The following is a 24336-nucleotide window of genomic DNA, read 5'->3' on the forward strand; positions in this document are numbered from 1 at the left end:
TCCCCAAATTAGAAGCAAACCAAATGCTCATCAACAGGTGAATGGATAAACCATGGCATTTTCACACTGTGGAATACTATACAGCAATGAAAAGGAACAACCTACACATACAGGTAGACATGGGTGAATCTCATGAGAAGCATGTTGAGTGAATGAACTCAAACACAGAAGGGTACCCACTGCATGATTCCATTTATATAAAATTCAAATGCTAGCAAAATGAATGTACACTGGCTAGGACAGTGTTTACTCTCGGGATGATACAAAGGCAGCCTGAGAGGGACTCCTCTGGGGCTGTCAGATTCTGTTTCCTGATCTGGTTACAAGGGGGTGCTCATTGTGGAAATGCTGGACACACAATATATCTGCCTTTCTGTGTCATGTAATACCTTTTAGAGTTAAAAAAAACATGGATACATGCACACTAATTAGCAACGCACGTGTTGCGAAGAAAAAGATTTGCGTTAAAACAATCAGAATGATTGCCTATAAGAGAGAAGGCATTGGTGTGAGACATGGGAGAATAAAGAGAATAAAGGAGTAGATCAAGAGGAAAGGGGCTTCCAACATTGTGAAGCAACTATAGTCCAATTAAAAAAAAAAAAAAAGAGGAAAGGGCCCTCCACAAAAACTGTGGAGCATGGGACTTCCCTGGTGGTCCAGCGGTTAAGACTCCGTGCTCCCACTGCAGGGGGCTGGGTTTAATTCCTGGTCAGGAACTAGATCCCACATGACGCAACTAAAAAGATCCTGCATGCTACAACTAAGACGCAGTGCAGCCAAATACATAAATAAATATTTAAAAGAAAAAAAAAACAAAAAACTGTGGAGCATGATTATGGGAACTCTCTGTAACGGATGGGACCAGACAATTTTTTTAAATATCTTCATGCAGGGACTTCCTGGCGGCCCAGTGGTTAAGACTCCACGATTCCACTGCAGGGGGCATGGGTTCGATCCCTAGTGGGGGAACTAAGATCCTGCACAGTGCGGCCAAAAAAAAACACCTTCATGCAAAAACATATTACGGAGGACTCTGCTCAAGGGTTTGGCCTTAGTGTGAATAGAGGAAAACCATGAGAGAAGTGGGCAAAGGGATGCAAAAGAAAATACACCCTAGCTGTCTACGTCATGTTGGTATCTTGAACAGCAGGATAGCAGCATCTCGAAGTCACTGTTAAGCTGAAGTTACTGGTTTTGTGGTTTGGGTCTGGAATCCAATATAATGTGTTTTAGTTGTAGAGAACCATAGGCATAAGAGATATAAACAGAGTTGTGTGTTTTTGTGCATTTAAGAAAACGATATTTCAGTGATAACACTTATATGTGGAATCTAAAATACGACACAAATGAATTTATCTATGAAACAGAAACAGACTCACCGATATAGAGAACAGACTTGTGGTTGCCAAGGGGGAGGGGGGTGGGGGAGGGAAGGATTGGGAGTTTGGGATTAGCAGATGCAAACTATTTTATCTAGAATGGATAAACAACAAGGTCCTACTGCATAGCACAGGGAACTACAATATATTCAATATCCGGTAACAAACCATAACGGAACAGAAAACCATAGTTCTAATAATTAAGTAGACACAGGGAGTAGATGAGAATTTTTTTTTTCTTAGCTGGGGCCCTACATTTCTCTGGACTCTATGCTGTCTGAGGTGTCCAGGGCTGGTGCTGTCTGAATCAGCGGTTCTAACGGTTGAGGAGTCCTTGATCCTCACGTTACCACATCCCACCTCTGCTTAAAATCTCACCGTAGCTCCAGGTGCCCTCACACTCTATGGAATGGCCTACAAGGTCCCTCAAGATCTGGTGGCCACTGGCTCCTTACCTGCCATCATTTACTCACCACCTCGCTCCAGTCACTCTCAAGTTCTAGAGGTCTTGCCTATTCTGTTCCCTCTCTCTGGAATATTCTTCCACTCTCTTCCCCAGGGTTCACTCTTGTTTGTCCATTAGGGCTCAGCTCAGCCATCTCTTCCTCCAGAAAGCACTCTGATTCTCTAGACAGGATCAGGCCCCTCATCTGGTCTCCTACAGCCCTGAACTTCCGCATCTGGCCTCTGCCTGTGCCTCCCCCATCTCGGCCCTGATCCCTGTGGGTCATCATTTTGGGCTGGATCTAAATTTCCCACTGGACTGGGAGCCCTGGAGGAGCAGGACCAGGGCTGCCTCAGTCACTACTATGTCTCTCATATTGTCTAGGACAGGCCAGGCGCAGAGCAGTCACTGATTAAATATTTTGTGGATGAAATAATAAATTCTAGAATTCTAAGTAGATACGTTCCCGAGTTTTTTAATTTATGAGTCTAAAAATACAATTTTGGGACTTCCCTGGTGGTCCAGTGGTTAAGACTCCACACTTCCAACACGTGGGCGAGGGGGTGCGCAGGTTTGATTGTTGGTTGGGGAACTAAGATACCACGTGCCGTGCATCACAGACAAGAAAGGAATAAAAAATAAAATTTTTTTTAAAATACAATTTTGGGCTTCCCTGGTGGCACAGTGGTTAAGAATCTGCCTGCCAATGCAGGGGACACGGGTTTGAGCCCTGGTCCGGGAAGATCCCATATGCCGCAGAGCAACTAAGCCTGTGCACCACAACTACTGCGCCTGAGCTCTAGAGCCCACACGCCACAACTACTGAGCCCACGTGCTGCAACTACTGAAGCCCACGTGCCTAGAGCATGTGCTCCGCAACAAGAGAAGACACCACAATGAGAAGCTCGCACACCGCAACGAAGAATAGCCCCTGCTCGCCGCAGCTAGAGAAAGCCCGTGCGCAGCAACGAAGACCCAGTGCAGCCAAAAATAAATAAATAAATAAATTTATAGAAAAAAATATTTAAAGTTTCCACGAGTATATGTTTATATTCTTCTAGGTGTCTAAACCAGAGGAAGCTAGCAATCCATGGGCTGAATCTGGTTCAGACTTTATGCACTTAAAGTTGTTTTTTGTTTTTTTTGATTGGGAAATTGCAGATAAACATCAGCGCTAGCAGCTCTGGGCCTGCATTTCCCCATGGCTAGAGCAGGTGACTAGGGCGACCACAGTCCCCAGGCCACTCACTCGTGTATGTCACCTGCTTTCCCAGAGGCCCTTGAGTTTAACAACCTGCTCGACATCTTATAAGTTTCCAAGAATCCTAATATTGAAGATCCCATGATTGTCAAATGCTGAGTTACTAAAATTCTGAGCTTCTAAGAGAACTCATTCTGACTTTTGGATTTTAAGATTTCATGACTCTTGACAATATATATTTTATGTGTATAACACTCCATGTTTCTGAGATATTAACATTCCAAGGGTCATCGTGCTAAGGGTCTAATGTTTCAAAGGCTTATGATTTGGAGTTACATGTCTCTGAAGGGTCGTTGTTCATAAAACTTTAATATTGATGATTAAACACTTCTGAGGTTCGAAAGCCCCGTGAATACAAAGTCCCAAAGTTCAAGGGCCTACAGTTCCAAAGATCTAAGATCGTAAGACTCTATAACTATACAGTTCTCCGGTCTTTGCTTATATTGTCCTAAAATATCCAAGTATGGTGACCAACCATTCCAGTTGTCCCAGGACTGAGGGTTTCAGTGCAAAAAACATGAATGTGTGGTTATTCTTTCTTAAAGTGCTCAGGATAAACGTTTCTAATCTGAAATCCTATAGGTTTAGGATTATAAAGCCCTAAGGATCTATGTGCATTAGAGTTTTTAAGTTTCTGATGTTCTAAGACCCTAGGAGCCAACGATTAAAATGTCTTAAGATCTGTGATTATAAAGTTCTGTTTACACGAGTCTCCACTTCTAAAGGTCTTGGGTTCAAAGAATCTCTGGGTATGACATTCCAAGGTCCTAAGATGCGAGGTTTCAGCATTTCGAGATTCTAAAGAAGTACGCTTAGAAAGTCCCCCGTTTCTGGGATTGTATTTATACATTTCTAAGGTTCTATGGCTGCACTGCTCCATACAGCAGCCACAAGCCACATGTGACTATTGAAATTTAAATTAATTAAAACTAAATCAAATTAAAAATTCAGTCCCTCAAATAGCACTGGCCACATTTCAAGTGCTCACAGCCACAAGTATCAGTGGTTAGTATATTGGACATCACAGATACAGAACATTATCCCATCATCATGGAAAGTTCTATTGGACAGTGCTGGTCTAAAAATTCAAGGTTCGGGCTTCCCTGGTGGTGCAGTGGTTGAGTCTGCCTGCCGATACAGGGAACACGGGTTCGTGCCCCGGTCCGGGAAGATCCCACATGCTGCGGAGCGGCTGGGCCCGTGAGCCATGGCCGCTGAGCCTGCGCGTCCGGAGCCTGTGCTCCGCAACGGGAGAGGCCACAACAGTGAGAGGCCCGCGTACCGCAAAGAAAAAAAAAAAAAAGATTCAAGGAAGGTCCAAATGTCTGTAACTCTCTTCCCATCCTCCAGGCCATCAAGGTACAAAGACACCACCCCAGCAGCTTCCTCCCTTCCTTCCCTCCCACCCTCGCACCCAGCCCTCCTCCAGGTACCTGCCAAGGCCTTGATCCGGGAGCACTCAAAGAGTGAGGCGGCTGCAGTGGAGGCGGCTGGCTGCTCCCGCTCCCAGCCCCGATCTGGACTCTCCCAGCGGGCTGCAGGGTTGTTATTGTTAGGGGCTGGCGGCCCCTCCATGTTATCCACTTCCCCTGGTACCTGCGCCATCAGGGAAGGTGAGGCCTGGGGATGAGGAGAGGAAGGTTAGGGCTAGAAACAGGGCCTGAGTTCAGAGGTGCCACTTCTAAGAGCAACTGGCTGTGAGCCCTGTTCCCTCTCACCTTCAATTTCTCTGTCTTTAGAAGGGACATGATAATAATGACAATAATGTTCACCCTGACCACATCATAGAGCTGTGGTCAAGCACCAAGTTTAGTGCAGGGTAGGGGCTCGGCAAATTGTCACTGTTGGGACTTCCCTGGCCGTCCAGTGGTTAAGACTCAGCACTTCCACTGCAGGGGTCACAGGTTCGATCTCTGGTTGAGGACCTAAGATCCTACATGACACAGAGATCCCGCATGCCATGCGGCAAAAAAAAAAAATTGTCACTCTTATTATTGTTAGAAAGATAACATTGTTATCAATAGAACTCTGTAAGGCAGTAATAACAATAATTCACATTTATTGAGCAGTTGCACTGTGCTCAGTACATTATATGCATTATCTTACTTAATTCCCACAAATTTAATTCTGTAAAGAAAGGTACCATTAAGCCTATTTTACAGAGGAGGAAGCTGAGGCACAGAGGGGGTAATTCACTTGCCCAAGGTCACACAGCTAGTGAGTAACCAGGATTCAAATGTAGTCACTGTGATCAAATAACTGCATTAATGCCCTCAGTTTTTCATCCTTATAGCCACACCCTTTGCCATATAACTCTTCAGTGTTCTCCCACTCTGGGGATGGGAGGAATGGAAGAGGGGGGCGGGGGGACATGCCCTACCCCTTGACTCTGGGTTTGGTCACATGACTTGCTTTGACCAACAGTATTAGGTAGAAGTGCTGGTGAGTTCTGAGCCCAGGACTCAGGAGACATTGCATGTTTTTGCTTGTGTTTGACTGTGGCCATGAGACTACTAGGCTAGTCCAGGTCCAAGGCCTTCATCACAGCCAAGGCCAGCTAGAGCTACCAACAGTCAACATCCCCCTACCCATCCCAACTGGTAAATAAGCTCATATAAGCCCAGCCTAAGTCGCTGACCTCAGACTGACTCGAGGCTAAATAAATGCTTAGTGTTTTAAGACACTGAGTTTGGGGGTGGTTTCTTATGCAGCATTATTGTGGCAACAGCTAACTGACATACTGTCTGACTCCAGAGCTATGTTCTAGAACACTGCCAGATTGTAAATATGAAATTTAAGGGTGTGGGAGACATTAGATACATCTCCTCCACCCTCTGGAACCCCAGGCCTGATTCTAAGACTAAGAAAGGAGGGAGTTGGGAGGAGATCAGTGTCCGCATTCTCAATATATTCCGACAGTTGCCAACTCACCAGATTTTAGGAAGGCAGGGTCTAGGTCTTGGTCAGTGTAGTGGAGACTGTCCCTTTCAACAGACACTCAAAAATCCATTATTATTTTTCCCTTCTTCCACGGAAAGCTGTAAGTGGGCATCTGTGTGACCTTGGCTGAGTCACTTACCCTCTCTGGGGCTCAGTTTGTTCATCTGTAAAGTGGTAATGATAATGGTACCCATTTCCTAGGGGTGTTTGAAGATGACAGGATTAATAATGCAGGGAACATGGTATCTAGTACACAGCAAGCCCTCAATACATGGGCTTTGCTATTATTATTCATCCTCCAGTCACATATCTTAGCAAATAAAAGTGCCTGTGCTGGAGTCTGACAGAAATGAGTTCAAGTCCTGCTTTATTCTTGCTGTATCTTTAAACCCCATTACCTTTAACTTGGCTTCTCTGTGCCTCAGTTTCCCTCCTTGTGAAACGGTGAGCACAACTGTTTCCTCAATGGAGGATACTTGGAGATGGAGAGGCACTTAGCACTTCGTGATCTCTCAGGCAGTCTGGAGGTGGAACAGCCCTGGCCATTACGTGATTCAACGGGAGAAGGAAGGGAGAAGGCGGTGGCGGAGGTGGAAGGGGGTGTCCTGCAGACTCCAGGAAAGGTTGGCTGGGCGAGGCTGGGGATGGGACCTGAGATAGGATGCTTTAACCCTTCCAAGCCCGTGCCTCTCTCTCCCTGCAGTCTAGTCACCGTTCCCAAGGAGAGGGGCCTGGGAAGGACAAGGCTTGGATGAAAGACCCACGCATGGCGCGGAGGCTGGACTGGGTTGACGGATGGGAGCTGATTCTGCCCTCAACCCTCCGCCTCCCCCAGCCGGGGAGACCCTCGGGGCTCAGTCCATGTCCAAGGCGCGCGGGGGAGGGATGCTAGGGCAGGTGGGAAGATGCTGGAGGGAGGGGCTATCCATCCCCAAGCCGCTCACCTGGGCCCGCGGCCGCCGGTGCCGCTGTCCCCGCTGCTGACCGTGCCCGACCGCCCTCCCTGTCGGCGTCCACTGCCCGGCCTGGCCGTCTCTGCTCGGCCCCACCGGCCCAGCCGCTCGGTCAGATCCGCATGCGCCGCGGCCGCCGGCGCGCCTCCTCCCGCTCGCGCGGCCGCCGCGCTCGGCGCGCCCCCGGGACCCCCTCCCGCCCGCGGTGCCCCGCCAACCCCGGCCGCCTGCAGCGCCGGCCCACGCGCGGTCACACACCCGGCCACGGCGTGTGATACACAGCTGCAGGGGCCCGAGATAGCGTCACACACAGTCCACACTCTCACGGGGTCACACAGTCACACACTGCCACACACACACGGGGTCACCTACAGCGTCACAGACATTATCCACATCCACACACACACTGCCACCCCCTCACATGGGGTCACACAGTGTCAAATATTCAAACCGTCTCACGCAGTCATAAGCTCACATGAGGTCCCGCCCTGGAACAGGGCCCGACAGCGTCACACACTGTAAAGCACTCAAATGCTGTCACCACCATTCACGCGGTCTCGTGCACAAGTACACATATGCCGCACACTGCTGCACACCTCCACGGGGTCACAAGGACTGTCACACGGCTTCACTATCACACAGCGTCACACACTTTTACACACTCGAACTTGTTACACCCCTTACACACTCACATGGGGGTCATACACCCGACACTGTCGCCCACTTACACATCACACAGTAACAGGTCACAAATAGCACCACAACAACAGTCAACACCCACAGCCACACTCAAATGATGGCACGTTGTCACACAACTTACATGACACACGCAGTGTCACACACTAACAGAGTCACACACTCCCACATAACACAACTCACACATGTCCCACACTCACACCATATCCCCCAGCGGCATGGATGCATACAGCATCACAGACTGACCCACTGTCACCCAGTGTCACTACGAGGTCTCAGAAGAACAGCATCAATGTCTTCCACACGTGGTGTCACACACAGTCTCATACTGTAATACGGTGTTTTACGCAGAGGACGGCACATGGTACCACCCACAACCATGCTCTCCTTTGGCGTTATTCACAGTCACACAGGGCCACACGGGCACATAGACACGCAGTTACAGTGTCACACCCACACACCCACACTGTCCTCCCTCACTTTTTCCCATTGTAGCCTAGAGGAGGCCTCGGGGCGTAGTGTGAGTCCCAGATCAGCCTAGTGGCCCTGAGAGAGGGGGTCTGAGCGAGGAGAGAGATGTGGGTGTGGCCCGCGCTCGCCCCGCCCCGCTCTGGGAGTTTAGAGCTCGGAGGCGGGGCACTGGGTTCACCGTCGTAGACCTCCAGATACGGCCACGCCTCCCAGTCTAAGTGGTGGGCTGGAAGGCGGTGCTGGGCCGCAGGCGGAGGCGAGCCGACTCCCGCCCCGCCCACCCCGTTCTTAACCAGAGGAGTGGCCTTATGGCCCCGCCCCTCGGCCGGAGTCGAGGGCAGGAGGCTGGCTGAGGCGTGGCCCTCTGAGCGGCCCCGCCCCGTCTCTCCCGCTAGGGAAGGACGGAGAGGGCGGCGTAGCAGCCAGTCGGTTCCCGCGTGTCCTGCGACTCCGCGGCCCCGCAACCCCACGACCCCGCAGCATGGCCGTCAAGAAGATTGCCATCTTCGGCGCCACCGGAAGGACCGGGCTCACCACCCTGGCGCAGGCGGTGCAAGCAGGCATGAGCTGGGGCGGGCAGGGCGTGTCACGGGGTACACAGACAGAACTTTAGGAAGTGGAATCATGGGGTCGGGCCGAGGCTGGTTGGGGCCCTCAGTGCCCTTGATGTGTGAGGACCTAGGGGGGCAAAACAGGTGGCCACGGGGGCAGAAACGGGGGACGCTGTGAGGTCCAATTTTACGTGAGCCCAAGGAACAGGTATTGGCCCTAGGAGGCTGGGGGACTGTAGTGACAGGTTTAAATCTAATGCTCTGACGAAATGTAGTTGTTATTGTGGTGCTGGTGGTTGCACACCCAGCAAGGGCTTAACTAAGCCAGGCATTGGGCTGGCCTCCCAGCACTGTCCTCTCTTAGCACGTGTTAAATCCGCACAGCACTCATGTCGGGTGGGAACTAGTATCACCCCATTTGACAGGTGAGAAAACTGAGGCCCACTGAGTGATCTGCCCAATGTCACATAGCTGGAAAGTGGCAGTGCTGGAATTTGTACCCAGTGCTTGTTCTTTGTTTGTTTGTTTGTTTTTTATTGAGACCACCAATGGGTCTTTTACTCCCCCACCACATTTTATTTATTTATTTTTGGCTGCGTTGGGTCTTCGTTGCTGCGCGCGGGCTTTCTCTAGTTTCAGAGAGCGGGGCTACTCTTCATCATGGTGCGTGGGCTTCTCATTGCGGTGGCTTCTCTTCTTGTGGAGCACGGGCTCTAGGCGTGCTGGCTTCAATAGTTGCAGCACGTGGGCTCAATAGTTGTGGCTCGTGGGCTCTAGAGTGCAGGCTCAGTAGTTGTGGCACATGGGCTTAGTTGCTCCGCCGCATGTGGGATCCTCCCGGACCAGGGCTCGAAACCGTGTCCCCTGCATTGGCAGGGGGATTCTTAACTACTGCGCCACCAGAGAAGTCCCACCAGTGCTTGCTCTTAACTGCCAAAAGACCACCGGCTCTTGGTGTGGGCACCAAGGCTTAAAGTTGAAAAGGCTGACGGGTGGCTTGCTGTGGGCACCTAATGGAAAGAAGATCACGGAGACAAGGGTGAAGACTTGGGCACACGGGTCCCGGGAAAGTCAATGAGCACTGAAAATTTGCAGTTGCCCCAGGAAAGGGGGCAGGAAAGGGGATCAGTATCATGCAGCAGTACCCTGCCCCCACCGTCCAGACTTCACCAACCCCCATCGGAGCCTGACATTTCCAGATATAGCGCCCCACCCTTGCTGGCCTTGGTGACTCTGAAGATATTGACTATCTGGTTGCCCCAAAAGGGTGGAGGCCACCAGGATCCCACTCTCAGCTGTCTCCTAGCCCAGCTGTCCCTTCAAGGGACTCTGCCTGAAAGTTCCCCATTCAGCCCACTGCTCTCCCCCTCCCTGGGAAGACCTAGTGAGGATCTTGGCTTGTAGGGACAGGAGGAACAAATTTGCTGGTAAACATTTCCAGGGGAGGAAGTAAGAGGGAGATGTTGAGAGTTGCTGAGTCACCCTGAGGAACTGGATTACCGTGTTACTACCTTTCTCTCAATCCTGGATTCTATGAAATTCTGCTCATCCACCCTGCTGGGCACAGCTGGGACTGCACCTGGGGGTGTGGAGCGTTGAGGCCTAGGGGAGTCCGCGGCTTCTCACTGTGGCTCTGACAGCTCTCTTCAGAGCCACAGTGAACCTGAGCCTCGCTGTCCCCATCAGAAAAAGGAAGGGGTTCAATGAGCTCGGCTTTTATTTATCTCAGTGATTCTGTAGGGCTGAGTCCTGACAGGCATAGACTCTGGTGCCTGTGTGTCTGCATTCCAAACCCCAGCTCTGCCACTTAACAACTGTGTGGTCAAGTGCCTTGTCATCTGTGTACCTAGATATCTGTAAAGTGAGGATGAAACTAGTAGAACTCGACCTGGGGTTCTTGTGATGATTAAATGAGATATTACAATATATGGAAAATGCTTAGAACCGTGTCCAGCATATAGTTGGTGCTCAATAGACACTCCTTGGCTGAGAGAACTCAGATTATAGCTGTGTGATCCTGGCCCAATTACCTAAAATTGCCTTAGTTTCCCCATCCTCAAAATGGGCATATAATACAACCTACTTTGTGGGGTTGTTACAATCTGGGGCTTTTCAAACTGTGGGTCATAATGAGTTCTGAAATATATTTAATTGGTCACAACAGTGTCAGAATGTATCACATGTTAAATATTGGTTTTATGAAACTTTCGTTTCAATTATATATGTATGGGTTTGTGTATACTGGGTTTGGAAGTGAAATCTATTTTGTATGGAGGGTTGAGATCAAAAAAGCTTAAAAGAGGCATGATCTCTACGACTGACTCTCACATCGTTAGGAAAAAGCTTTATACACATATATAATTATACATGTTATGTGTATGTTTTATATATACACAGAGAGAAAGATAAAGCATATATGCGAATCTAGGTCTTGGAACTTTCCTATAGGTCTGAATTTATTTCAAAATTAAAAATTAATGGAAAAAGATAAATAAAGTAAGGGATTTTTTAAACAAAAAAAAAGAAAGAAAAGAAAAAAAAAGAAATGTTTAGAAATAACCTACAAATGCTCTTGTTCTTTGTGAAGGGCAAAATTTGTGAATTCTAACACTATAGTTTGGTATGGTAGCCACTAGCCACATGTAATTTAAATGTGGGTTGTGTTAAAAATTTTTGGAAAAAAACATCATTCATCTGCAGAAAGAGCTTAGCACAGCACTTGGCACATAGGAGGCTCTCTCTCTCTCTCTCTCTCTCTCTCTCTCTCTTTTTTTGGCTGTGCCACACAGCCTGTGAGATCTTAGTTCCCCGACCAGGGATTGAAGATTGAACCTGGGCCCTCAGCAGTGAGACTGTGGAATCCTAACCACTGGACTGCCAGGGAATTCCCTAGGAGGCCCTCAATAAATGTCACTAATCACCAATAATGTACCATTAACAGGCACTCTTGTGCTGGGCCTATGTCAGAGCTCTCACTGTCCGTGAGAACGTTTCTCCTCCAAAATACCCACAGTTTACTAGGGTCCGTTTTAACTAATACAGTGGTAATGAACCAGTGCCTGCGGTGGCATCATGAAAGCTCTCATTGCTCCCCGATGTGTGTGAGGGCAGCACAGGTGTCATTCCCTTATGAAAGGTGGTCACACAGGGTGGGGATGCTAGGGATTGTGACTTTCACTTTAGAGAGGAGACTGAGGGCCAGTCAGGGAAGGTGTTTCCTGAGGTTCCTCAGCCAGTAAGTGGAGCTGGGACTTCCCCTGCGGTCCAGTGGTTAAGACTCCGCACTTCCACTGCAGGGGGCACAGGTTCGATCCCTGGTCAGGGAACTGACCCCACATGCCCGGCTGGGCCAAAAAAAAAAAAAAAAAAGAGGTGGAGCCAGAGTTCGAACCCAGGTCCATGAGACAGTATATCGTGTGCTTTTGTGTTGATATAAAAGTCAGGGAGATGGTGGCGAATATGTCACAGTCCCTGGACCCACAGGGCCCTTGCTTGATTCCAGGTCAGCATAAGTAGGGCCATGACAGAGGAAGCACAATTGGCTGGGGGTTCTGGGGAAAGAGGGTAAGGGTGCTCCAGGCAGAGGGGCACGTGCAAAAGCCAGGAGGCAGGAAACAGCATGATGCATTTGAGGAACTGAAAGAAGTTCAGTGTGCGAAAAGGGCCATGGCTCCAGCACAGTTGAGAGAGGAGAGGCCATATCCTGGGGGGCCTTGAAGTCTGTCCTAAGGAACATGACTATCTCAGGGCACCGGTGGGGGGGGGGGCGGGCGGTCAGGGGAGGGATCTGAGCCAAGGGCACTTTGATATAACAGTGGAAAGCTCTACCTGGCTACCACGTGAAATATGGGTTGGAGGGGTTGAGAGAGTCCAGGAGCCCAGGGAATACTAGACCAGGACGGGAAAAAAAATTGTGAGATGGTGAAAAGGTATAGTAACAACCAACACCCGTATAATGCTCTTTCCTATGCCAGACACTCTTCTAATCTTTTCATTTGTTTTCGTTTTGCATTTTTTACATTGCAGCTTTTTTAAGATATCATTCACGTGCCATACAATTCACCCATTTAAAGTATACAGCTCAGTGGTTTTTAGCATATTCACAGACTCGTGCAAACCTCACCACAATCAGTTTGAAACATTTTCATCACCACCAAAAGAAACCCTTAGAAGTCACTCCCCATTTTCCTGCTCAACCCCTTCCCCAGCCCTAGGCAACCGCTCACCTGCTCCTTGTTTATATGGATTTGCCTGTTCTGAACGTTTCATATAAATGGAATCGTACGCTATGTGGCTCTTTATGACTGGCTTCCTTCACTTAGCAAAAAAATTGTTTTTTCAGAGTTCATCCATATCGTAGCATGTGTATCATTTCTTTTTATTGTTGAATACCATTACATTGTTTAGATATACCACATTTTATTTATCCATTCGGTTGATGGAAATTTGGGTGGTTTCCACTTTGGGGCTATGATGAGTAATGCCTCTATGAACATTCACGTATGAGTTTTGTGTGCACAGATGTTTTCATTTCTCTTTGGCATATACTTAGGAGTGGAATTGCTGGGTCACATGGTAACAATACGTTTAACCTTCCGAGGAACTGCCAGATTACCTTCCAAAGCAGGTGTATCATTCAACGTTCCCATCAGCAGTGTATGAGGGTTCCTGTTTCACCACATGCACATCAACATTTATTATGTCTTTTTGATGATGGCCATCCTGGTGGGTATGAAATGGGATCTTGCTGTGGTTTTGATTTGCATTTCCCTGATGGCTAATGATATTGAGTATCTTTTCATGTGTTTATTGGCCATTTGTATAACCTCTTTGGAGAAATGTCTATTCAGATCTTTTGCCCAGATTTTTTTTTTAATTAATTATTTATTTAGGCTGTGCCGGGTCTTAGTTGCAGCATGCAGGATCTTTATTTATTTATTTTTTTGGTTGCGGCACGCGGGATCTTTTAGTTGCAGCATGCGGACTTCTTAGTTGCAACATGCGAACTCTTAGTTGCGGCTTGCGGGATCTAGTTCCCAGATCAGGGATTGAACCCCGGCCCCCTGCATTGGGAGTGTGGAGTCTTACCCACTGGACCACCAGGGAAGTCCTTGCCCAGCTTTTAATGTTCATCTTTTATTATCAAGTTGTAGGTGTCCTTTATATATTCTAAATACAAGTCTCTTATCAGCTATATGACTTGCAAAATTTTTCTCCCATTTTGTGGGTTGTCTTTTCACTTTCTTGATAGTGTCCTTGGAAGCACAAAAATTTTTAATTTTGATGATGTCCAGTGTATCTATTTTTTCTTCTGCTGCGTGTGCTTTTGGTGTCATAGCTAGGAAACCATTGCCTAATCCAAAGACGCAAAGATTTATGCCTATGTTTACTTCTAAGATTTTTTTTTATTAATTTATTTTATTCTATTTATTTTGGGCTGTGTTGGGTCTTCGTTGCTGTGCGCGGGCTTTCTCTAGTTGCAGCGAGCAGGGGCTACTCTTCATTGAGGTGCACAGGCTTCTCATTGCAGTGGCTTCTCTTGTTGCAGAGCACAGGCTCTAGGCACGTGGGCTTCAGTAGTTGTGGCTCAAGGGCTCTTGAGTGCAGGCTCAGTAGTTGTGGCACATGGGCTTAGTTGCTCCTCAGCATGTGGGATCTTCCCAGACCAGGGCTCAAACCCGTGTCCTCTGCATTGGCAGGCGGATTCTTAACCACTGTACCACCAGGGAAGCCCTCTTCTAAGATTTTTATAGTTTTAGCACTTACATTTAGGTCTTTGATCATTTTGAGTTAATTTTTATATATGATGTGAGGTAATAGGGATCCAACTTCATTCTTTTACATATGGATATCAAGTTGTCCCTGCATCATTTGTTGAAAAGACTGTGCTTGCCCCATTGAATCATCTTGGCACCCTTGTCAAAAATCAACCAACTGCATTAAACTTTTAGAAATATTATTTAGGGAGTTCGCTGGTGGTCTAGTGGTTAGGACTCGGCGTTTTCACTGCTGTGGCCCTGGGTTCAATCCCTGGTCAGGGAACTAAGTTCCTGCAAGCTGCATGGCGTGGCCCAAAAAAAAAAAAGAAATGTTATTTAAACCCCCAGTAACCCTATAAGGTAGAGACTATGATTAGTGTCATTTTAAAAATGAAGGCCCTAAGGCCCAGACAGGTTAAGTGAGTTGCCCAGTGTCACAGCTAGGTAGTGGTAGGGCCAGACAGAATTCAAACCCAGGATTGCTTGGAGGATTAAAGAAGCGAATAAATGTAAGGAATTTGGCACCTGGCATATAGTGAGTGCTCTCTAAATATTATGTATGATAATGACCATTATCACTGCCCCAGAGTGTACAAATTTCTAATCATTTGTTTTTTACATATATGATGATAGCTATCAAGAGAAATGTAACAGGGGCGTTCCCTGGCGGTCCAGTGGTTAGGACTCCGTGCTTTCATTGCCAAGGGCCCGGGTTCAATCCCTGGCCAGGGAACTAAGATCCCACGAACCCGTGTCCCCTGCATCGGCAGGCGGACTCTCAACCACTGCACCACCAGGGAAGCCCACCCCATCATTTTTCTCATTTCTTGTACCAGCTGGAGGTACAAGATAAGATGTTCCAGGCTCATCTTGTCTTCTCCCTGGCGTGGCCCAGCAAGCAGCCATTTCTTCAACGAGCTCCGGCTCATTTTTCATGGGAATGCTATTTAGAGGCTGTCTTCATCAGCTCAGGCCACTACAACAAAATGCCATAGACCGGGTTGCTTAAACAACAGCCATTTCTCACCGTTCTAGAGAGCGGAGAGTTCAAGATCAAGGTACTAACAGGTTTGGTTTCTGATGAGGGCCCTCTTCCTGGCTTGCAGATGGCCGCCTTCTTGCTGTGTTCTCACAAGGTAGAGAGAGAGAGAGAGAGCGAGCCTTGGTCTTCCTCTTCTTATAAGGACACTAATTCCATTATGGGGACCCTACCCTCATGACCTCATCTAATCTAATTACCTCCCAAAGGGTCCATCTCCAAATACCATCACATTGGGGGTTAGGGCTTCAGCATATGAATTCAGCATATGACACAAGCATTCAGTCCATAACAGAGACTACAACTACTAATTTTATTTTTTTTGCAATACACATAAACATTGATATATTTTGCCATTATTTAAAACAAAGGAAGAAATATGTTGATTGTAATCTTTAAAAGGGAGGGTATGTGTCAGAAAGGGGACACAGAGTTACAGAATTATCCAAAATTCTTTTGGGAGGTGACATGCCAAAGTGATGTTCAGACTGTTTAGTAACCGCTAAGACAGGACTCAGCCCTTCAGAAGTAAGACCTAGGGAACCAAACCCAATGATGGACAACCTTTGGGCAGCTCATGTCCTTCTCTGTACCTCAGCTTGCTCCAGGACCATGGATGGGGGGCATAGACCAGTGTGATGCCAGGCATTAACCCTTTAGTCGCCGGAGGGTGGAGAAATCGCAGGAGTGGGGAGTGAAGGGAAGAAGAGACCCTTGGAGGCATCAGAGCAGGTTATTTATGAACCGACATCAAGGTATCACCTTATTTTAACAACCAGCTGGATATCAACTGTGGGTATGCCAGCGAAAATATTTGAAGACCATTGTCTCAGAACAGGGGACCTGCGGGATGGATTTGGGGGTTCATGGCACCCTCCAGGACCCAGCCCCTGGAGGCTGGGAGTGCCAGCCCACAAGCCAACTGACCTGCCTCTCTGCCCCTCTTTGCAGGCTATGAGGTGACAGTGCTGGTGCGGGACACCTCCAGGCTGCCCTCAGAGGGGCCCCAGCCGGCCCACGTGATAGTGGGTGACGTTCGGCAGGCGGCCGATGTGGACAAGACTGTGGCGGGGCAGGACGCCGTCATCGTGCTGCTGGGCACCGGCAATGACCTCAGTACTGGGCCCCCCCTCTGCCCACGGCCCACCCCTGCACCTCGGCCCCCAGCGCCACCCCCGCCCCCAGCCCCACCCCTGCCGCCTCCGCCACCGCCGCCGCCCACCAGTGACAGCCACTCTCTGTCTCCTCTAAGGTCCTACCACAGTGATGTCCAAGGGTGCCCAGAACATTGTGGCGGCCATGAAGGCCCACGGCGTGGACAAGGTCGTGGCCTGCACCTCGGGTGGGTGGCGGGGTCATAGGGGTGGGGCTGAAGAGTGGGGGATAGGTACTGGACGGGCAGCCCAGGGGCTCCTACAAGGCGGCATTAGAGCCACTCCAAGTTACTGTGTACTTATCGAGCACCACCTGAGTGCCTGAACCTTGCTGGATGAGGCCAGAGACACAATACAGCCCTGGACCCTGGGCCGTGGTTCTTACAAGGAGGAGGGACGTGGCAACAGAGCCATCATCAAACAGTGACCAGTCAGGGCCAGGGTTGGGGGAAGCACAGGCAGAGGGGTCAAGGCCAGGATTCGGGGGGAGCATGGGCAGAGGGGTCAGGGCCGGGATTCGGGGGAAGCACGGGCAGAGAGGTCAAGGCCAGGATTCGGGGGGAGCATGGGCAGAGGGATCAGGGCCGGGATAGGGGAAGCCTAGAGGACTCTGGGGGCCCAGAGGGGTGCCTGACTCATCCTGAAAAAGGGTCAGGGGGAGAACATCATAGAGGAAATGACAGAGCTGTGTATACATGGGCCAGGTCTTCACCCTCACAGAGCTCCCAGTTTATGAGGAGATGGTATTAAACAAATGGTTGCCCGGAATAATCTGAAAGGAAGGCTGCAGGGTGTGTAACAGGAGCAGTTAATGCTAACAGCATTTATTGAGCTCTTATTGTGTGCTCGGCACCATCTGAGTGCCTTACAGATGAATGCCACTTAATCTTCTCAAAACTCCTTTGAGTAGCACTTATATTCACAGTGGAACACAGTAGGTGCTCAGTGAATAGTAGCTGTTCTTATTGCTTCCTAGCTAAGGGAGTGGAGGCACAGAGAGGCCCGTCACCTTACGCGAGATCACACAGCCTGTGGCTGGCAGAGCTGGGGTGTGGAACCGGACTGTCTCCATGGTCCATACTCCTCACCTTTGTCCCATCACACATTGTCTCCCAGGGAAGGGAAGTGACATGAGGGAGCCGTGGGAGGATAAGGGGACTCCAGGCAGAGGGGTCAGCATTTACAAAGGCTGTGAGGTGGGAGGGAGTGTGGCTGCAGCAGAGCGAGTGAAGGGGAGAGTGTTGGGTGGTGAGGTCAGGTGGGGCCTCGTGGACCTGATGGGGCCTTTGCTTTTACCCTGAGTGAGATAGGGTCACAGATGAGTCTGACCCCTCTGGCTGTGCCGGGGGAACAGAATGTGGGGGGCAGGGGCAGGGAGACCGGGGAGGAGGCTGCTGCCATGGTCTAGGCAGGAGGTAACGGTGGACAGGAGCAGGCAGGGTGAGAAGCCTGGAGAAACTGGAGGGCAGTAGTGAGCCTCCGTAGGGGTTGGTCCTGGCAGGAGACCTGCGGGCTACGGGCCTGGCCAGGCTGTCCTCAAGCCTTGGCTGACCCTACCCTGTGTCCCCCCAGCCTTCCTCCTGTGGGACCCGTCCAAGGTGCCCCCAAGACTGCAGGATGTGACTGATGACCATATCCGGATGCACAAGATACTGCAGCAGTCGGGCCTGAAGTACGTGGCTGTGATGCCACCACACATAGGTGAGTGAGTGGGGACCCAGCTGCAGGGTTACCACCAGCCTGCCCCCTCCTGTCCTCTGTCGACATTCACTGGGCCTTCCCTGGGCAGTTGAAAATTGCAAACCTTCCTCCCACACCTTCTATGCTCCTTCCTGCTTGATTTGTATCTGCTTTCTAACATACTTTTCAATTATCTCTGTTGTACAAACTATCCAAAATTTTAAAACGTAAAACAAAACCCCTCATTTATGATGACTTTCTCAGTACTGGGAGCTGACTAGGCTCTGGGGGTACTTCTTGCTGGCGTCTCGCACGCCGTTGCTCAGTAGCTGGCAATAGAATTGTGTGGAAGGAAGCCACGACAGGGCTCGTGGTAGGTGCAGGCTGTCTGTCCCTGGAACACCTGCGTGCTGCCTTGCCTAGCGTCAGATCTCTCAGGGCTGCTTCCGCTGTATTCTCTTTATTAGAAGCAAGTTATGGGACTTCCCCAGTGGTCCAGTGGTTAAGACTCCATGCTCCCAATGCAGGGGGCCTGGGTTCGATCCCTGGTCAGGGAACTAGATCCCACATGCATGCCACAACTAAAAAGATCCCACATCCCGCAACTAAGACCTGGTACAGCCAAATAAAATACAGAAATACAGAAATAAATGTTTAAAAAAAAGAAGCAAGTTATACTGGGGCTGCCCCACATTCAAGGGACAGGGACTTATGCTTCACATCGTCTCTTTCTTTCTTTCTTTTTTTAAACCCATTTATTTATTCATTTATTTGGACACACCATACAGCATGCAGGATCTTAGTTCCCTGATCAGGGATTGAACCCATGCCCCCTGCTGTGGAAACGTGGAGTCCTAACCACTGGACCACCAGGGAAGTCCCTCATTTCTTTCTTTATCTTACTTAGCGCATGTCTCCCACACTAGAATTTTGTTTGAAGCACAGATTTTGTCTTGTTTTGATTACAGCTGTGTTCCTAGTGCCTAGAACAGGGCTTGGCATGTAGTAGGTGCTCAGTAAATATTTGTCCCATAAGCTAATACCGGAGAAGATGGTGGTGCTGTGGAGGGAACCACACCCTCTTTTGCCCTCCCAGGTCTGGAATACACATTGAGAGAGAGTCAGACCGAGGGAGAGATGCATTTACAAATGTCTCTTGCATAGGAAGTGTGTGCCTGGCCACGATTACAAGTACCAATGATGTAGTCTCTGCTCTCATGAGGCTTACATTTCTAGCGGAGGAGACAAACGAAATAGATGATCTGTATTACTGTTGGGTTGTGCTACGCTGAATGAAGAAACCATAAAGTTCAGTGCAGGAACTTCCCTGGTGGCTCAGTGGTTAAGAATCCACCTGCCAATGCATGGGACACGGGTTCGACCCCTGGTCTGGGAAGATCCCACATGCCGCGGACCAGCCGCGGAACAACTAAGCCCCTGCACCACAACTACTGAGCCCGCGCGCCACAACTACTGAAGCCCGCATGCCTAGAGCCCATGCTCCTCAACAAGAGAAGCCACCGCGTTGAGAAGCCCACTCGCCACAACTAGAGAAAGCCCGTGCACAGCAACAAAGACCCAACACAGCCAAAACAAAACAAAACAAAACAAAACAAAAAAACTCGGTGAAGAGAGTAAGCCTCAGCTATAAGCAGAGGCTCGCTAAGGAGATGGCCCTTCCCCCAGATACTCACCTGATTCCCCTGCTCAGGGGACTACATTCAATGTCCTGGGCTAAACCGTAATGGAAAAGAATATTAGAAAAGAATGTGTGTATATATATATATGTTTAAAAAAAAAAGACACCAGACCTGTTATGTTTCATGCTATGAAAAACATTAAAAAAAAAAAATGATGTTCCAGGTTAAAGGTGACATGGCGACTGAACTGGATTCTGATTTGGAGGGGAGAGGGAGGTCGGAAGATATTTTTTGGCAGTTGGGGAAATCTGAATTTCTAAATTCATCATTCTAAATGATGTCTCTTGCATAGGAAGTGTGTGTCTGGCCACGATTCCCCTCAGGGGGAATCAGGTGAGTGTCTGGGGGAAGGGAGGACATTCTGGGATGAGGGAACCGCAGTGCGGATGCCCCTCAGGGGGAATCAGGTGAGTGTCTGGGGGGAAGGGAGGACATTCTGGGATGAGGGAACCGCAGTGCAGATGCCCCTCAGGGGGAATCAGGTGAGTGTCTGGGGGAAGGGAGGACATTCAGGGATGAGGGAACCGCAGTGCGGATGCCGGAGCCAGGCACTTGTATCTCCTTCACATTTGCCTGCCTGCTGATGAGCACTTCTGCTGTGCCCTCTGCCTTCTGCTTGGAGAAAGACGAGCCCTGCACGCCTTACAGAGGTTCAGATAAGCTCAATGTTGAGGTTCAATTCAGGATTCTTGTTGAGACGAGAATCGTAAGCTCTGAGTCAGTGGTGAAGCTGCATGGCGGAGAAGCCGGGCAAAGTCCCAGCCCCAGCACTTTGTGGACTTAAGGCCCGTGGCCTCTGAGCCTCAGTTTCCTCATCTGTAAACGGGGTTCATGATATTACTTCTTGACCTCCCAGGTTTGAAGTGAATATCCAGAGAGATCATGCCTAAAAATTATTTAACACAAAGTTGTTTTTTTTTAGTTCTTCTTTTTTTGAATATTTATTTTATTTATTTTCCTTTTTTTTTTTTTTGGCTTCGTCGGGTCTTAGTTGCCGCACACGGGATCTTTGTTGAGGCACACGGGGTCTTTTTCATTCCAGCACATGGTCTGCTCGGGCTGCTCTCTAGTTGTGGCCTGCGGGTTTTTTCTCTTCTCTAGTTGTGGTGCGCAGGCTCCAGGGCGCGTGGGCTCTGTAGTTTGCAGCACGCAGGGTCTCTCGTTGAGGCGCGAGAACTCAGTAGTTGTGGCGCGTGGGCTTAGTTGTGCTGCGGCATGTGGGATCTTAGTTCCCCGACCAGGGATGGAACTCGTGTCCCCTGCGTTGGAAGGCGGATTCTTTACCATTGGACCACGAGGGAAGTCCCAGTCCTTTTTTTGTACGTGTATGAAAACTTTGAAACCTCCAGAAAAGTTAAAGAAATTAAAGGTTTGTGAATACCCATAAACCCTTCATCTAGGTTCACTTGTTAACATTTCGGCCTTTTTGCTTTCCCTGTCTATCTAACTATCTATCTATGCATGCATCTAATGTGTATGTATGTGAATACATGTGTAATGTATATTTTTTAAATAAGTGTGTATTTTTATTTTTTTCTTTTTCTTTCTTTCTTTCTTTTTTTTGTTTTGGCTGAACCATTTGAAAGTAGGTTGCAGACATCGGCACACTCTACTCCTAGAACCTCTTGATAGGCATCTTCCAAGAAGGAATATTTGGATACGAACCACAGTACTGTTATCGCACCAAGGGAATTGACATTCACTCTACCACATCATTTAGTATCCAGCCCATATTCAGACTTCCCCAACTGCCAAAAAATATCTTCCAACCTTCCCCTCCCCTCAAAATTAGGATCCGCTCCAGGATCGTGTGTTGTGTTTAGTCACTATGTCATATTTAACCTGGAACAATCCTCCATATCCTTTTTTTCTTTTTTTTAATGTTTTTCATAACATGAAACATAACAGGCCTGGTGTTTTTGTTCTTATTTTTTTTTAACATATATATACAGTCTTTCTAATATTCTTTTCCATTATGGTTTATCCCAGGACATTGACTGTAGTTCCCTGTGCTATACAGTAGGACTTTGTTATCCCAGGTGTCTTTTAAAATATCCCACGTTCTGGATTTCTGTAGTTATTTTCCTACAGACTCAGATTAAAAATTTTTGGCAGGGTCTTCCCTGGAGGCGCAGTGGTTGAGCGTCCGCCTGCCGATGCAGGGGACACGGGTTCGTGCCCCGGTCCGGGAAGATCCCACATGCCGCGGCGCGGCTGGGCCCGTGAGCCATGGCCGCTGAGCCTGCGTGTCCGGAGCCTGTGCTCCGCAACGGGAGAGGCCACAGCAGTGAGAGGCCCGCGTACTGAAAAAAAAATAAATAAATAAAAGAAACACACACCCTCACCCATGTGGCAATCCTGCCAAAAATTTGTTTGTTTTTATTTTTTTCAGTACGCGGGCCTCTCACTGCTGTGGCCTCTCCCGTTGCGGAGCACAGGCTACGGACACGCAGGCTCAGCGGCCATGGCTCACGGGCCCAGCCGCGCCGCGGCATGTGGGATCTTCCCGGACCGGGGCACGAACCCGTGTCCCCTGCATCGGCAGGCGGACGCTCAACCACTGCGCCTCCAGGGAAGCCCTGTGTGTTTCTTATTGCACATGATTCCAGGTTGTCTCTGCGCTGGTATGCTGCATTTGATCCCTAAGTTAAGTTGGTCACTGTCAGAATACAGGCGCTAGATGCCCTGGTAACAGCCAGGTCATGGTGGGGGAGGGCGAGGGGGGCACAGAGCAAATGTAGCCTTTGCCACTGTGAAGTCACCCTCTGCAACCATGGGACATAACTTCCTCTCTCCAAGACTCAATTTGCCCACTTGTAAAATAGAATTAATAATAACCCCTAGCCCATTCTCTGCTTTATTTCTCACCATCTAACATATTGTCTATTTTACTTTCTTATCTTATTATTTGCCTTTTCCTAGTGACTGTCTGAATGCTGAGGGCAGGGATTCATATCTGTTTTGTCCCTTTCAGTGTGCCCAGCACCTGACGTTTAATAAGTCATCAATAAGAATTTGGCGAATGGGACTTCCCTGGTGGTTCAGTGGTTAAGACTCCGCGCTTCCACTGCAGGGGGCAAGGGTTTGATCCCTGGTCAGGGAAGTTCTGCATGCTGCACCAAAAAAAAAAAAAAACAACTCACTTAGCGAGTGAATGAAGTAAAGGGTACAGGTTAGTGCCCTGCACGTGGGAAGGGTTTCATACATTGTTGGCTGTTATACCATCTGGGCTGGGCACACTGTAGACACCCTGGGATGATCACTGAAGTGATCACATGTTGGTTGCAGGAGGGGAAAGGACATCTGATGTACCCAGTCCCTTTGTCTTTACCTTGCAGGAGACCAACCGCTGACTGGGGCCTACTCAGTGACCCTGGATGGACGAGGGCCCTCGAGGGTCATCTCCAAACACGACCTGGGCCACTTCATGCTGCGCTGCCTCACCACTGATGAGTACAACGGGCACAGCACCTACCCCTCCCATCAGTACGACTAGGGCTCTGGCCCCGTCCAGGAGGACAGCATCCCAGGAAATAGAGAACAAAGGAAGGGAGCAATAAATCTTGAGCCAAGAGCTTCAAGCTATTTTAGAGCACCCACCTCTGTGACTCTTCCTCTCTCTGGCTCTATCTGGGTGTCTCAGTGTCTCTGTCTGCCTCTGTGTGAGATTTTCAAGGTATTCATTCATTCATTTCCTCTCTTGGTCCTGTGCTGGGGACCCAGTGGTGGCTGTGAGGACCCAGTGGTGACCCTGCCTTCACAGATCTCACAGTCCAGTGGGGAAGACAGCCCTGCCTCTGTCAGTGACAACACAGAGTGGCCAGGACTCTGATAGAGGAAGTACAGAGGGCTGAGGGACCCAGCTTGAGGAGTGAACAGGGTTCTATGGAAGAGGGTATGTCCCACCTGAAACCTCGATTGGTGAGAATGAGCCAGGAGAAGGTTCTAAGGAATGATAGCAATCTGGGCAGAAGATACCACATGAGCAAAGGCCAGGAGGCTGGAGAGCACATAGCCCCTTTGAAGAACTAAAATCTATCCCCTACAGTTAATAACACTTTGCTCAGAGGAGAGAAGGAATCAGCCCCCAGAGGCTGTTCGAAGGACGCTAAACTGTCCAGGGTCATTGTAGAAAGTTTAAGCTTTAGTCTAAGGTGTTATGCAAGGAGTGGAGCAGGGGAGAGGTGGGGAGGGGACAGTCAGGTTTGTGTTTTGTAAAGCTTCCCTTGGCTACTGTGTGAAGGTGGGTCAGAGGATGAAAGAGTGGAGGCTGGGAACCCAGGGGGTTCCCAGAGGCAGAGAAGG

At 49.1% G+C, this 24336-nt stretch overlaps 2 protein-coding genes across 5 annotated transcripts in view; one reads left to right on the forward strand and one right to left on the reverse strand.

The window, feature by feature from the left end:
- SPTBN4 (spectrin beta, non-erythrocytic 4) overlaps window positions 1–7124 on the reverse strand; it is a 72589-nt gene extending 65465 nt beyond the window's left edge. For 2 of the 3 annotated variants that reach the window (XR_009560093.1, XM_030874219.2), the window contains exons 1-2: window positions 6973–7124; window positions 4522–4708 (exon numbers count right to left, since the gene is read on the reverse strand). Coding sequence is in view for 2 of the 3 variants with exons in the window: in XM_030874219.2 (XP_030730079.2) it covers window positions 4522–4693 (172 nt within the window). In the remaining variant the exon portion in view is untranslated. Of the gene's footprint in view, window positions 1–4521; window positions 4709–6426; window positions 6550–6972 lie in introns of all 3 variants that reach the window. The other variant, XM_060289275.1, reaches the window with a different exon arrangement.
- BLVRB (biliverdin reductase B) lies at window positions 6582–23616 on the forward strand. 2 transcript variants are annotated; one of them, XM_070044230.1, is made up of 7 exons: window positions 6582–6651; window positions 8544–8708; window positions 16449–16613; window positions 16750–16839; window positions 18224–18352; window positions 22424–22655; window positions 23370–23616. In XM_070044230.1, the coding sequence occupies exons 2-7, from the start codon at window positions 8630–8632 to the stop codon at window positions 23479–23481; spliced, it is 807 nt and encodes a 268-aa protein (XP_069900331.1). In that variant the 5' UTR covers window positions 6582–6651; window positions 8544–8629; the 3' UTR covers window positions 23482–23616. The 2 variants fall into 2 exon arrangements, with proteins under 2 accessions (XP_069900331.1, XP_069900332.1); XM_070044231.1 differs by lacking the exons at window positions 6582–6651; window positions 22424–22655 and having other exon boundaries at window positions 8475–8708.
- The last annotated feature ends 720 nt before the right edge of the window (window positions 23617–24336 follow it).

Source organism: Globicephala melas, chromosome 19 (assembly GCF_963455315.2).
Source record: "Globicephala melas chromosome 19, mGloMel1.2, whole genome shotgun sequence".
Lineage (NCBI taxonomy): Eukaryota > Metazoa > Chordata > Mammalia > Artiodactyla > Delphinidae > Globicephala > Globicephala melas.

Coding starts and splice junctions, on each gene's coding strand:
- BLVRB (XM_070044230.1), top strand. CDS start 8,630: ATGGCCGTCAAGAAGATTGCCATCTTCGGCGCCACCGGAAGGACCGGG. Junction 16,614..16,749: donor GGGCACCGGCAATGACCTCA/GTACTGGGCCCC, acceptor GTCTCCTCTAAG/GTCCTACCACAGTGATGTCC. Junction 18,353..22,423: donor TGTGATGCCACCACACATAG/GTGAGTGAGTGG, acceptor TATTTTTTTCAG/TACGCGGGCCTCTCACTGCT.